General features: G+C 39.7%; 1 protein-coding gene across 5 annotated transcripts in view; it reads right to left on the minus strand.

Moving 5' to 3' along the window:
* The window catches only part of itpr1b (inositol 1,4,5-trisphosphate receptor, type 1b), a 144618-nt gene that overhangs the window by 74155 nt on the left and 55359 nt on the right, over positions 1 to 15104 (minus strand). For all 5 annotated transcript variants that reach the window (XM_066698146.1, XM_066698145.1, XM_066698144.1 and 2 more), the window contains exons 28-37: positions 14683 to 14763; positions 14260 to 14397; positions 13881 to 14006; positions 13467 to 13667; positions 12695 to 12946; positions 11642 to 11767; positions 11006 to 11134; positions 6265 to 6385; positions 5630 to 5814; positions 2432 to 2580 (exon numbers count right to left, since the gene is read on the minus strand). In XM_066698146.1, the coding sequence (XP_066554243.1) occupies positions 2432 to 2580; positions 5630 to 5814; positions 6265 to 6385; positions 11006 to 11134; positions 11642 to 11767; positions 12695 to 12946; positions 13467 to 13667; positions 13881 to 14006; positions 14260 to 14397; positions 14683 to 14763 (1508 nt within the window). The remainder of the gene's footprint in view (positions 1 to 2431; positions 2581 to 5629; positions 5815 to 6264; positions 6386 to 11005; positions 11135 to 11641; positions 11768 to 12694; positions 12947 to 13466; positions 13668 to 13880; positions 14007 to 14259; positions 14398 to 14682; positions 14764 to 15104) is intronic.

Genomic DNA, 15104 nt, shown 5'->3' on the forward strand with positions numbered 1-15104 from the left:
CTTCTGTACTGCTGTGTTAGCTAGATGCTTTGAGATGGAAATTATAAATACAGTCTGACCATCTTTTTGGATGCACTTATTCTCCAGTAACACAATCTTGTCAATTTTCTGACACCTAAACTCTGTTATCCTTTTAGTCATATGTGGTTTGTCCTAGGCTGCTCTCCTTTGCATGCATTCTCTGACTGGTTTAGCAGACTTTCAACCCCTCATGACCACATGAGTGTGCAGCAAAATGTGCTGGCACACTCCCTCACCCACCTTCACATGCACACCGCGGTGTACTGTGCACACACATGGAGTGTGGGAGTCTGCCATCAGCGGCACCTGAATGAATGACTGAACACGAGCCCATCATAAAAAAAAAAAAATCACTGATGGCAGACAATGGAAAGAATGAAGTGCACCCATGTGACTACCTTATCCCTGTGTAAATGGCCAATTTGTGATGGTTTAAATCCAAGGGAAAGGACACATTCAGTATTCCTGAGGGAACCACTACATCCAACTAATGAGAGAGAGTCAGCAATGCACAGTACAGACTGCAGTACAGAATAGGGGAGGGCTGAGGTGTGCCAGCATGTGCAACATTCCCAATAACAAACCCTAAAACGTATCTCCAGGGATACCTTTTCCCGCCTAATTGTTTATCAAATTTAATCAGAAAGTGAACCTGACATTTTACAGCAAAGTCCATGCCACTCATGAGTATGAACCAAATGGGAAATCTTCCTACTCCTCTACAGGTTAATCCATTCTGCTCTTAGAACAAGATAATCCCAGATTTAAATAGGGGTCTTTCTTTTTTCAAAGCACCATATTTAGTATAATCCCTGCCAATAAACCAGTCAAGTGTGATTAAGTGAAAATATATCCCCTGGACACAATGGGTTGGGTTCTGAATTTTCTTAGAGCAGGCAAGGCACACAGGCTTGTTGTGGTGAATGAAGCTAACAGTTTATGAAAATGGACAACAGCTGATCAATCAATAGATCTTCACAGCACATTTCCCCTGGCAGTATTTAATACATCTATACAACAAGCCTGCATCTTTACAATTCCCTTTCCCTTCAAAGACAATTACTGAGGAGAGATAAATCCAGCATCTCCTAGTAGGTTTTAACAAAATGTATTCAGTGAGGAAGTGACTCTTACTACTAAATAAGTTTAAAGAGGCCTCAAAGGAAACCATGTTATTCTAAGGATAATTCACTGATTTTGCTGTCACCCAGTGGTGAGAGAAGGCAATACTTAAAGCTCATAAACATGCACTTCAAAGTAAAAAAGCTATCAAAACTGTGGGGAACAAAAAAATATTCCATTAAACTCAAAGAGGGGATATTTTTTACTGGAGGTAGCAGGTGTCCATGATAGTTTTCAGGAGAGAAACTCCTTGGAAGACTTAATCAACTCCTAACACTAACAATGCTACGTTAGGCCTTGTAGCCGAGTGTGTGGGTGCTGTAAGAGGCCTGAGGGATATTGCAGTGAAGCATCCCGGCGGTGACTCATCCTGCCACAGACCCATGGCGGGCCGCGCCTTTACAGTCTGTGTGCTGAACTGTACTGGCATCTTTAATGCAGCAATCGGAAGGAGAGTGCATGAGGTGCACACAGCCATTTGAGGACAATCAGATTGCTGCACCGTCTTGTGAGGCCTTTGAGGTTTGACATTTATATCTTATTTATTTTAGCTCATCCCTGTGCGCCTCTTGTGCTCTCACTGTAATTAAAGGAGACTGCCCAGGAGAGGTGCCCTACATGAACAGTGAGGAATGGGCTGCTGAAGTTATACATTACTGTAATTCAGGTATTATTTGCTATGCTGCACTGAGAGGTCCTATTTGGATTTTCACTAATGACCTGTATGAAGGAGGATGCATTTGGGAGGATTTAGTTCCAGCGTGACAATTACTCATACAAATGTAACGCATAACTAAGGTTATTTAAACTAAATCATTCTAAAATGTCAAGAGCACTTGCATTCTGAGGATATTAAAGGCCGTACCAAACAAACCAAGATTTCAGAACATGAAGAATTCTTAAAAAAAAAAAATAATTAAATTCTCTAATTTGTCTTAACTTTGACTTTAAATGTCATGGGTGCCAAGTGCTCTTTTACAATGTTCATTGACATTCATGACTACATGCGTTGCAATCATGGAACACGTTTCCAAGTCACGCCACCACATGAATGAAAGTAAATGCTGAAATGAGCACATAAGCAGTGAAGCATTGTGCTGCTTTGCAAGGATCTAGAGTCTACCTTTTGAGTTAAAGCCAAGGCATTCAGGGACTTTTCATTACATTAAGTGAAACATCTACAAGAATCCTCTATAAAATTTAAAAAAAAGTATTTTTTCGATTGCCTAATAGGAAAACCACAGATAAGTCATCCTGGTCTCTAAATGCTAGTCAGTGGGTCGCTTACTTGCAGATAAAGCCGCCACTCTCACACTTCCTCCTGGCGTCAGTGTTCTCGGGAAAAAGCAGCTCGGGTCTGTGCAGGACATCCACCAGCACAGACAGTTCGGCCTGGACCAGGGGCCGCAGCCGGTCCTCCAGCGCAGAAACAATGTCCTGTTGGAGGGGAGACAGGTCACTAAGCTTTTCTGGTTCCAGACAGCTTGAAACCCAGGACACCCTTGCATTGGACGTTCCCGGACGTTCCTTGAACTGTCCTAGCTGGGGTGTGAAACAGCTGGTGGATTTGCAGAAGAAACAAGTTAAAACAGTTTAACAAAAACCATATAAAGGCCTCTGACATAAGACCACATCACCCTAAGATGTAGGTAGACGCATCCAAAAGATAAAACCTTGGGGTTGGGATTGCATCATTCTATTTGAGAAATCTAAATCCTCGTTTGGTCAGGTGTTATATGTCTGTAGTGAGAGACTTTTTACACATATCTTTAAATCAAAGATACTGTGTGTTCAGACCTTTGTGTGTTATCAGAATACATTGGTAATAGATGCTTCTACTTAATTTATAACAATATAAATCAAACTCCTTAAAAATTCTATCAATTCTGAAACGCTGAACCCCAGTGCTTAAGAATTCTAGCCAATTTACTTGGCTTAAAAAAAAAAATACTAATAAAATATTATTATTATTATTATTATTAATAAAACCTCCTCGAATAAACAGACCAGGTCCTGCAACACAATGCTGATGACTCAATGGGTAAGTGTTCATTACTGAGAAGAGATAAACCCTGTGACCCTACTTGGTTCAGACTACTCCCACTACATCTGGACAGGGAGAGAAACCGTCTGGAACTGTAGTTTCATCATCGCCATTACAGCAATCCTCAACAACATGATGAGTAATAACACAACTGTGTCAAGTGGGCTCGACCACATTCAACACGAGTATTTTAGCATCAGTTTGCATCAAATTAATTCTTGCAGGAGCTGGTTGTGCACATCTCGCAAACAACTGTCAAATAACTACTCGACATCCAATTAGAAACATTGTCTACGTGTATGGTAGCACATAGGAAACCCATGCGGGGGATCTATAAAACATTAGTTGCTTTATCAGATGAATAGCAAGGGGGATGTGGAAAAGGGAAGGTACAGATAAAGAACTTGAATAAGCCAAACAGTGGAAAGAACATCTACATTTGGGAAGTGAAAAAAATAACTAAACTAAGTCCCAAAAGACTTTCTACAAAATCCAAACTTTTTCACGGTCAAAATATGCAGTTAAGCAGAAGAGCACATAATATGCTATGAAATTTGCCCACGAAGAGCTTTCATGTTGGTCTACCCCACAACAGAAAAAATATTTTATTTAAAGTTTTACATCAGTTTACTTATATGAGCTATAAAATCAGTTTTCAGACTGCCACCTGTTGTATCAAAACATTATAGAACTGCAAAACAGCTTATATCTCACAAAGTCTGATCTAATCTCAAAGTACACTCACCTAAAGGATTATTAGGAACACCATACTAATACTGTGTTTGACCCCCTTTCGCCTTCAGAACTGCCTTAATTCTACGTGGCATTGATTCAACAAGGTGCTGAAAGCATTCTTTAGAAATATTGGCCCATATTGATAGGATAGCATCTTGTAGTTGATGGAGATTTGTGGGATGCACATCCAGGGCACGAAGCTCCCGTTCCACCACATCCCAAAGATGCTCTATTGGGTTGAGATCTGGTGACTGTGGGGGCCAGTTTAGTACAGTGAACTCATTGTCATGTTCAAGAAACCAATTTGAAATGATTCGACCTTTGTGACATGGTGCATTATCCTGCTGGAAGTAGCCATCAGAGGATGGGTACATGGTGGTCATAAAGGGATGGACATGGTCAGAAACAATGCTCAGGTAGGCCGTGGCATTTAAACGATGCCCAATTGGCACTAAGGGGCCTAAAGTGTGCCAAGAAAACATCCCCCACACCATTACACCACCACCACCAGCCTGCACAGTGGTAACAAGGCATGATGGATCCATGTTCTCATTCTGTTTACGCCAAATTCTGACTCTACCATCTGAATGTCTCAACAGAAATCGAGACTCATCAGACCAGGCAACATTTTTCCAGTCTTCAACTGTCCAATTTTGGTGAGCTTGTGCAAATTGTAGCCTCTTTTTCCTATTTGTAGTGGAGATCAGTGGTACCCGGTGGGGTCTTCTGCTGTTGTAGCCCATCCGCCTCAAGGTTGTACGTGTTGTGGCTTCACAAATGCTTTGCTGCATACCTCGGTTGTAACGAGTGGTTATTTCAGTCAAAGTTGCTCTTCTATCAGCTTGAATCAGTCGGCCCATTCTCCTCTGACCTCTAGCATCAACAAGGCATTTTCGCCCACAGGACTGCCGCATACTGGATGTTTTTCCCTTTTCACACCATTCTTTGTAAACCCTAGAAATGGTTGTGCGTGAAAATCCCAGTAACTGAGCAGATTGTGAAATACTCAGACCGGCCCGTCTGGCACCAACAACCATGCCACGCTCAAACTTGCTTAAATCACCTTTCTTTCCCATTCAGACATTCAGTTTGGAGTTCAGGAGATTGTCTTGACCAGGACCACACCCCTAAATGCATTGAAGCAACTGCCATGTGATTGGTTGGTTAGATAATTGCATTAATGAGAAATTGAACAGGTGTTCCTAATAATCCTTTAGGTGAGTGTATATTAGTGTTATTAATCTAGTTGACCGAAGTAATTTACAGGAAGAAAAGTAATGAAAACTGACAAAGGTAGGTTTCTTTAGCATTTTAAGAATTTCATTAATTTCCTTTCCATTAACAAGCTATACTAGGGAAAATATAATACTTTAGTTCCTATATTGCATGGAGAATGCAAGACATTACTACTCTTCCTCCTTAAGGTATTCACTACGTAAACAGGACATGGACAAACACTTTGAGGAAAGCTGAATATATCAACGTATGAGGAAAAAAACAAAAACCATAGTAAAGATTTCCATGAATGCAATGTGATAAGGGGTAATGTATCTTTTACTAGAAGTCCCATGAGATTTGGATGAACCATTCAGAAGTAACTTCAGTTACCACTGATGAGGAGTGCCCCGAAACAAGTGCCTCCCCTTTCCTTGGCACATCTGCAGTGTAAAGGCGGCATCAGGCTTTTCTCCCAAGGACTGTCCATACCTGCAGCCTCTCTATGATGTTCCTGTAGTCCCGGGAGGCGGCCAGCACTGAGTCCCTCCGCGCCGCATTGCGGGCAGACATTCGCCAACTCATGGCTGTCTTCTGCACAATGTTGTGAGATTTCAAGAAGAGGTTATTCACTTGGCTGTCCAGATCCACAGGGATGGCTATAGCTCGACTTTTTGCTGTAAAAAATTAATAAAATTGATTTAGCAGTTTCATTGAATTCATAGATGGATAGATTCTGATCTCATAAACTGAGCAATATTAAGAAAAATGCACCACCACGGTGTACTGCAAGAATAAAAAACTAAGATGTCTTTCCAACTTTCTATTAAGTCTTAAAAGTAAACACCTTTCTATAAAGGCATAACAAAAATATCAACCAAACAGAAAATAACAGCTGGAGCGCCTATTGGAATAAAGCAAATGCACCTTGGGGTGGCAGAGATTAAGGGAGTTCCATTTGATCTCCCTAGGACTGTCTCCAAAACAGGGTGAATTTTCAGTTGGTTATACATTTGTTTAGAATGTTATTTATGAAGTTAAGAGGGAACATGGTTTCAGGCCTCCTCTGAAACTGGACTACATACTCTAAGTTCTGTAGTGCTCACCATTTCTGCCACACATCTTACCTACGTCAGAGAGCACTTTGATACAGCTCTCTACTGACCCCTTCTGCACTGGAATGAGCCAGTTACAGTGGTAAACCCTGAAGACACCTTGCAGGAGCTGCACGAACACTGGCTGCCGGGTCTGAAAAGAGAGAGAATAAGGATACTGGCTTCAGAGGGCCTCTGCTAGAGCAGCCATTGAACACCCATCAAAATCAACTGTGAGTACACTGTACTCTCGCTAGACTTCCAAATGACAGGGACACTAATTATAAATAATTAGAAAAAAATGTAAATAAAAGTCTGCAGGGGGAATAAGTCATGTACCCATGCTTTGCATTTATGGTTTTGGTCTAGACTAGGGTATTGTTCATTCAAACTCACTCGGGCCACAAGCAAAGGAAACATTTATTGGTACATTTAATATGAATGGAATTTTGAGGCACATAATAGGAGATACCAATTTCCTATAATGGAGAGTAAAAAGAACACTACAATTTGATGGAAATCTAACATCGTACCAGATTGAAACCCAAACCCGAGATTCAAAGTCTACCAGTTTATCAATATCTCTAGACAGCAGGAGTTCAGTACGTGTCCTGGAAACCTTTACTGTGTTTAGGAGTTTCATTGCCATTGTTGTGAACACCACATGCAGACCAGTTTTTCCACATGAAAGTGGAACCCAAAAATCACATCACTTAAACAAAAAGGGAACAATGAATTGAAACCACAGCCAATCCCACTGCAAGACACATGAATGAAGACAACGGAAATTATATACTACAAACTATTAGGGTCCTAAGTTCAATTGTAAAACAGTTTCTTGAAGTTGAGCAATTTGATTGTCAGCTCCTTATTAGAAGGATTTGCTGCAGATATAAATGTCACAATTGAATAATGTGCTAACAGATTCTCATTCTACCAAAGTAAACAAAATTCAATCCTTACAAAAAGGTAGATTTTGCATTGATATATGAAGATTTAAAATACTTCTACTGTACATCTTCCTAACATGATTTTCCCCATTAATATACTTCTCTGTTGTACCATTACTCATATAGGAAATCATATGAAACCAAAAGATTAAAAATCAGAAACCAAGTTTGAAATAAAACTAAATAAAGCACTGAGGAAATCTGCTGGATGTATATTAATGATTTCACATGATTGTGCATGGTTGAGGTGATCCACGGTTCATTGTGACAAAATGACATTGCTCTGTAATTCACTAGACCCGGAATGGGAGAGGGATTTCCGTTTTCAATACTATTTTACTTGAAACTTAAAAATGTACAAGAGCTGGACATTTCACAGAGCCTCTCCCGAATGTGTGAGAGGCCAGTATTGACATTTGAAGCCTAGTAGGTCTAAAGGGGTGTGAAAGCATTAACAGTATGCCCAAATGAGGGACTTTCCATATCCAACATGGTCCAAAATAGTGTAGAACTTAAACTGTGTGTGTGTGTGTGGTGGGGGGGGGGGGGGGGGAACAAAAAAACATGATACTGCTATTTTCTTTTACTACCCCCGAGACATACTAGTACAGTGCCGTACCAGCTGCACCACTACCACCATAACCAAACCACACCCTAGGCAGTGTCTGTTTTAAAAAACGGATTCTAAATACCTCCGTTATTTTTCCCAAAATGGAAGCCTGTTATGAAAGAGAAAAGGGTTAAAAAGTTCACAGCCCATGCCACCCACTTGATTTTCCACCCTTTCTGGCCAGATGGTGAAAAAATAAAAATAAATAAACAAACCCTAAACAAAAACAGATTACTTCAGAAGTCTGAATTTCTGACTTCTGGAGGAGTTTTTCTTACTGTTAATCAAACTCACTTCCTGGCTATTTTTATTTTTTTGCATTTCACCCCCTTTCCTGATCCCACAGCCATTCTTCTAAGCAGAAGAATGTTTTTTGTTCGAAGCCCAACACCAACCCACCTAGAAGGCTTGCGCACTTCCTGTTCTGTAAAGGCAGCAAAGTGTTGGCGCAGCTGCATTTACAGTTTAGGGAGGTTCACAACTCGAATGGGATTCTTAAGTGTCGACAGGGGTGCCGAGTTAACAGATTCAATCCCTGCCAACCTCTCCACCCTGATCGTTTAGTCATATTTTTGTGACTTAAGACGTGAGTGAAGTGTGTGTTCTACTAAAAATGCTTATTAGGAACACGTGTTTCATCAGTCTAAACTTGATTAAGTTAGCAATACTATAATGTTATTAATACTATTAAGTTGAAAGGTTAAGAGCACCTTCAATTTTGTAGTCATATGTCTGGGTTTCAATTAAACTGAACTATAATAAATATAATGTAGATTTTAACTTTCATAATTTTTCTTCAAGTGAGATAAATATTAACTTCCCTTCTTCAAAATCCAAAAACACAACAGGCATATAAAGTTATTAGAAGCATAAGCACAAGGCTTGAGAGTAATCTGTAATTAAAAATCCATTACTAAGGAGCAGAAATATTTAATGAAAGTACAAAACAATGCAATCAAGATACTGAGGTAGCTTGCCAGGCCATCCTTTTGAGCACACAAAATACAAAGCAAACAAACTCCTATTTCTCACATTTCTTCATTGTGACACAAGAGTCTCGTAAATGTCTTCAGGTTTCAAACAAAGCAGTGCAGGTTGCTACAAAGGCATCACCCATTCATTCCCTGATCATGCCAAGACATGCGTTACCATGGCACTTACTTGGCACTTGCACTGATCTCTGCTCTCCAGAAAATGGATTGAAAGCGAATGGAAACTGAAGCAGTGTAGCGGAAATGGAGGTTCGAGGTCAGGCCAGGATAAAACAGCCTGCTCCCAGATCCCGCAGATACATCGGCTTCATGGCTACCTAGGGTCAAGGCAATTCTGCCCCTTCAACCCCCAAATCAGTAGTGAAACTGTAGGATTCCAACTACAGAAGAGGAGTTGAACAGCCTCAAACAGTTTGTAGAGCTCATTATTACATGTGCAGATCTGGGCTAACAGAGTCAACTCCAGAGACTGCAGACTGACTATTTATTATTAGTAATATTTTTTTATAAAAGCTGTGTTGAACATGCTTCCACTCCATTACTTGGCACCAAATCTATTCGGCGATATGGAAGGATAGTTGGACAAAATCCAAGTACTCCACCTTAGGCAACATCTGCTTATAATAATCATAAACATACCCTTACAGAGTGAAAAAAAAAACAAATGAAAGAATACTTTATCGGCTTTAAATCTCCTTCTCTCACACACGGGCAGCATTTTTGGGTAGGATAGGAGGCGGGGAACAATACTATACTGAAACACTACTGAAAGTGGAAACGAACAATGAAAAAAAAAAACTTAAAAACAGAAAAGCTACTGCACAAATCCAGTGATCTAATCCTAATTGGTGGCAAAGGAGTCATGGGAAATTACTGTATGGCACTCTAGAAGGAAAGTGAGTAATCCTTTCCACGAAGCTTGGAGAGAATCATCATACCTGTACAGATCTGACCGAGATGCACAGATAACGAATCTTATGTTACAGCTGAAGGAGTGTTTCCTTTTCCATGCTGCAATGTTTTATACATTTTGGATGTTACAGGGTGTCATCTACAGGCATAATATGATTTTATATTCTAAAATTGTAAAAGGGGAGGGAAATAAGAATCTTCACAGATGGACGGGAAGCAAATGGGGGTTTTAACTCAAATTTATTACATCTTATACTTACATATAGATTACGTGAGACCTATATGAAAAGAAACTTCACATTAGTGTTTAGGAGAATTTCTAAATGCTCTATATGAAAAAACACCTGGAACTCTGACCTTTCCATATATATATTTTTTTAATTATACATGGAAATGATTTGCAGCTTCATCCAGATTCATAGTATGTACTCAGGAGGAAGGCAAATGATCATCACAATCGCTTATCTAATGCACAGATAAAAATTAGGCCATTTACATGTACACATTCAGCTCAACAGTAGATGGGCAGTCAAACAGAGAGGTAAGGTGCATTAAGGCAGCAGTGAAAATGCAGGTCTACTGCATTACCTTTAACAATAGTTAGATGGATTTGGTTTACAGGAGATCAAGATTAACAGTTACTGTAATTTAATGATAAACCATAGGGTACTGGAACATAGGACTGTATAAATAATAAATGAATCAAGCAATCAATTAATAAAGGTAATTATAGTTACCAGTGTATAGCTTCAAATAATAAACTAACCCATAAAGTAGGTAAGAAAGCACAAACATTTTCTGCACTGTGTTTGTGAATTTTAAGGTTAAGTAATCTGTGGAAATGTTTGAAATTCACTGGACAGGGACCTCATTATTTTTCAGGGCAAATCACAAAATGACACTGACTTGGCAGCATATAGTAATTGTTTTAGGAGGGGCAGGGCAATTTACCACAGGACAAAAATCTTATTTGGAAGAAAAAAAAAAAAAAAGACAGCACTCATTATATAATTCAAAACCGTAATTAATTGTATAGCCTGTCATTCATCCACAATATATTAAAATTCAGAGAACAGTACATATTATATAGAATTGTCATAACTCCAGCATTTTTCTTAACCATGGGAATTACATGCAATCATGTCCTGAACATGTTTTTGCATAACCTGCAAAAACTTGATTTCACTACTCCTACACTGTGAATAGTTCTGAAAATCAGCTTAATCTTCTCTTCAGAATTGCATACAGAGTCAGGAAAGAACATGATTGCTTATACAAGCGTACTTTTGGGAGCAGTGGTGTAGCCATACCTGTAAGCTGGTGCTCTGGTCAGAGAAAGGAGAGCTGAAGAATGTGGTGACGATGCTCATCACAGTCTCAGTCACATAGCGCTCCAGTATGGTGTCAGCATGCTTCCGGTCACTCGTATTGTTACAAACCTGATACAGCAACAATGGGATTGATATTCTCACTTGCAATTGTGTTCACTTACAGAATTTCAGCGATCAGTAGCAAAACATTGGTTGAACTAGGTTTTCCTCTTTTTAAATTATGAATAACCTCCATCCTGATAGTCTTACTAAAGTATTTGTAACCCAAAAAAGTCTCACTACAATAAAAGATAAAAGCAGAGGGGTTCACTACAAATTAGTCACTGGAGGAAGTTTACTAATAATTTATTTTAATGGAATGATTATGTCTTGAGTACATTTTAGGGCACTTTATTTTAATTCGAGAACTCAAAGGGTATTAAAAAAACTTGACTATTTGTCTGTTTGAACAGGTCTTAATACAATATTTCACAAATGTTTACAGCTGCATAAATACAAATCAAAACATATTTTCTGTGTATAATTCAGTCAAATATTTAGAGAAAAGACTGTGCCACATTAGCAGACAGAATAAATATGCCTTCAAAATATACCTTAAAAGGATTTAGGACCTACCCTGCATATGTCAACCAAGAAGTTCTCAAAAAGTTTCCACATGTGATTACTGGTATAGATTTCCTTCATTTCCACCTCTGTGTCTACATAGCAGTGATTCAGAAAGTTGATGTATGCGATTTTCACCTTAGAAAACACACACAAAATAAAGTCAAGGAATAGCTCAAGCATTTACACAATCATCAAAAACTCAGCGATAAGAAATCAGCCTGTAATACTAGAAAAAAGTATTAGTATATATGCAGACTTCATTACATTCAAATATATTTGCTTATGTGCAAAGACATACAGAGAGAGAAGTAAAGAGAAACACCCAACTTTGACCCGGTTTTTGACCATGAATTGTGAACCCACCTAGCACCAGGTGATTAGATTATTTGCACTCTGTCTACTTTGGGAAACTGAGTACATGTCTAAATTAATTCAGGGATAAAGAACAATATGTAGTAAGTGCCCTCACCCGTGCTAGGTATTAATTTTGCGAGTTTATAGCCTTTTTAACACTTCTCTCTCTCCATCCACCTCACACAGAGGAGCGGTGTTTGTGGCTCCCCACCTTGACTGACATCCTACACCCTGCACGGTGTCACAGTATGCATTTCAATGATGTCAGGAAATGAGTTTTGATGGAAATGAAAATTTTAGTGATTTAGGTTACTATGCTAGATATCAAGAGGGCATTTAAAATGAAATTCTTGACAATATTATAATTGTTTAGTAGATATAATGGGTGATTACTAAGATTTTTAAAGAAAACCTCAATTGTTTATTTGAATTTAAACTTGTTTCTATTTTAGAGTAGGACTGCAGAAGATTACAAAACTTCTTGAAATGATGCAGCTCCCACTGCCAGTCTACAGAAAACCAGTCCTCAACGTAGTGTATTTAAAAAACAATCCCCAATTAGACAGCTTTATTACACACCCTTCTATTTCTCGCACAACAAATCTCGAGTCTCAACTGACTTAATGGGATTAGCACAGTAACTGGAGTCTCGTGTTGACAGATTTTCTTTTGGCCCTAGTGTTGGCAAAACAAAGCAAAAGGCCTTACTTCAGGAATGCAGTCCTCATGCGTCACCACCCTGACAATGTCATCCAGAGGGAGCAGGGAGTTGCACTTTATCTCGGTATAGACGTTCTTGCCCTCAGTGCAGACAGCCAGTAGCTCCACCAGGTGAATGTGGTACATCAGGGGGCTGTTCTCATCCATGCGGTCCCTCTCTGAGCGCATCATCTGCACCAATGTCTGGAAGGAGGCGCGGTCATTGTAGAAGACCAGGACATCCTCACCCGCATTCACCAGCTGTGCAACAACATGGAATTGTCAGCTCAAAGCCTGGATCTATCACAGTACATTACAGACATCTGTATTGCATGTTTATTTGCCTGAACAGTTGAGAAGTGTCCTATATACAATGTGTGTTAAAAGGGACAGGGCGTGTCGTATGAGACAGCATGTATTAGGGCACAGGGGCATGTCGTTTCAAATGCTGGAAGGCTTGATGCAATATCTAAAATTCATGCTGAATAGAATAAATCTTTCTCCTGATGTAAACTGTCATATCCAAGGGCAGGGATTCCCAAACTGGTCCTGGAGTACCACCCATCCTATGTTTTTTTGTTCCAACTCTTAATTACTTACTTGAACCATATATTAATTGCTTAATTGAATCTTTATTTGAAGTAAGAACTCAGTTGGAACAAAAAACAGCAGGGCATCTTCTGATGTATAAAGTGAAGGCAAGGCCTATAGGTTCTGATGTCAACTACCGCTCGTACCAACTAGACCCCCTATTGTGATTTCATGGTGTGAACTGGCTCACCTCAGCCATGACTATATCTTGGCACTTTTTGATGAACTTCCCCTCTGCCTTGACGATGGTCTGCAGGAACTTGAGGTACTGAACGTTGCGGCCGTGGGTCTCAATGCAGTGGACGAAGTGCTGTACCACTCGCTCGTTGATCTCGCTGCAGAGCTGGAAGTTATTCATGAAGATGTGCTGCATGGTCACGGCCTCCAGAATCTGAGACAGGCAGAGCGCAGACCAGAAGAGAGTCAGAATCACTGTTCTCCAAAGCGACACGCTCTTCCTGGGTCTAATTTTCATAATTTTCTAATAATCCAGCATTATAGTTTTCGTATCAAATCTTTTAGGTTTGAATCACGTTTAAATACATTAAAACTATCTCGTTGCTCAGCGATTCTGGGCACAATGCAGCTGCTGAGCTCTGCTTACCCCTGGGTTGAGAAAGAGGTTAATGTGTTTGTGAAGTAGCGCCTGGTTCTGTTGATTCCCAGCACAGAAGTTCTGCAGAAACTCGTGAGCCAGTTTCATGATCTCTTGCATGCGGACGTCTTCCCCCTGCAGCAAAGGAAGACCAACATGGACAAGAAAGCCTTTGAAAAAGAGTGACCCCCTGCCAGGCAATCAGAACATTACTTTTAAAGATACTTTAAGATAAATTTTTGTTCTCCTTTATACCTCACAGGACCTTTGCATTATAAAGAAACAAGACTGGTTTCAACTTATGACAACAAAAAACTGAGCTATATTTGTATTAATAGCGCAAAAGATAGCACAAAAAAAGCAGTTGACACTGTTCTGCACCCCATACCTTCTCGTACGGGATCTGCAGCAGCTCCAGCACCACTGTGTGAGCTCCCATGTTCCTCAGCAGCCTCTGCTGCTGCTTCCTACTCTTCCTGCCCGACGAACCCTCCTGGACACACAACCTACTGAGCCGGATCAGAATCTGACAGGAGGGAATGTGTCACAGCGTGAATGAGCTATACTTCCTTTGTTATTACGGATAAATACTGGAGGAAAAGGTACCTTTGAAGGACACAGTCCTCTATATTGATATTTACAGTAGAAACTATGTTATTCACCACTGCCAATTTATATATAGGCATTCATCTGTAGATGTTCTCCAGTTCTCAAAGATGCAGCGTGGGGTTTTATTTTTTTGTTTTGTTTGTTTTTGATTTTGCAAACACTGAAAGACTTTACTTGTGACAAACAAGCCACAAAGACATACCTCTCTGACCACTCTGTAGTTGTAGCTGCTGGTGCTTTCGGGTTTCTTGGTTTTATCTGAACCACTTGCGTTTGAGTCACCCTGCAATAAAACCAAGAACATTTTTACTAAAGGCTTTCTGAAGTTAAGAATGCTGAGGAGGATTTCAGTGACTTTGGAAACTTGAGAAAACCGCCTGGAATCCTCAATATGAAATTTGAGTGAATTTGAATGTCATCATATCCAAGAATGAGCTAGATTTACTTGTAAATCAAATCAGGAGTTAATTCCCAGGTTATACAGCTTATTGAAAAGACTCCCAGAAAATCCTGCCAAACCACTTATTTCACTTAAGGCAAACTTAGTGATGCAGTCTCTGACCTCACCATTCTTTGTATACATCGAAAGACAAAAGAAAAGTATGAAGCTAATCTATCAAAATA

This window comes from Amia ocellicauda, chromosome 3, assembly GCF_036373705.1.
Source record: "Amia ocellicauda isolate fAmiCal2 chromosome 3, fAmiCal2.hap1, whole genome shotgun sequence".
Taxonomy (NCBI): Eukaryota; Metazoa; Chordata; class Actinopteri; order Amiiformes; family Amiidae; genus Amia; species Amia ocellicauda.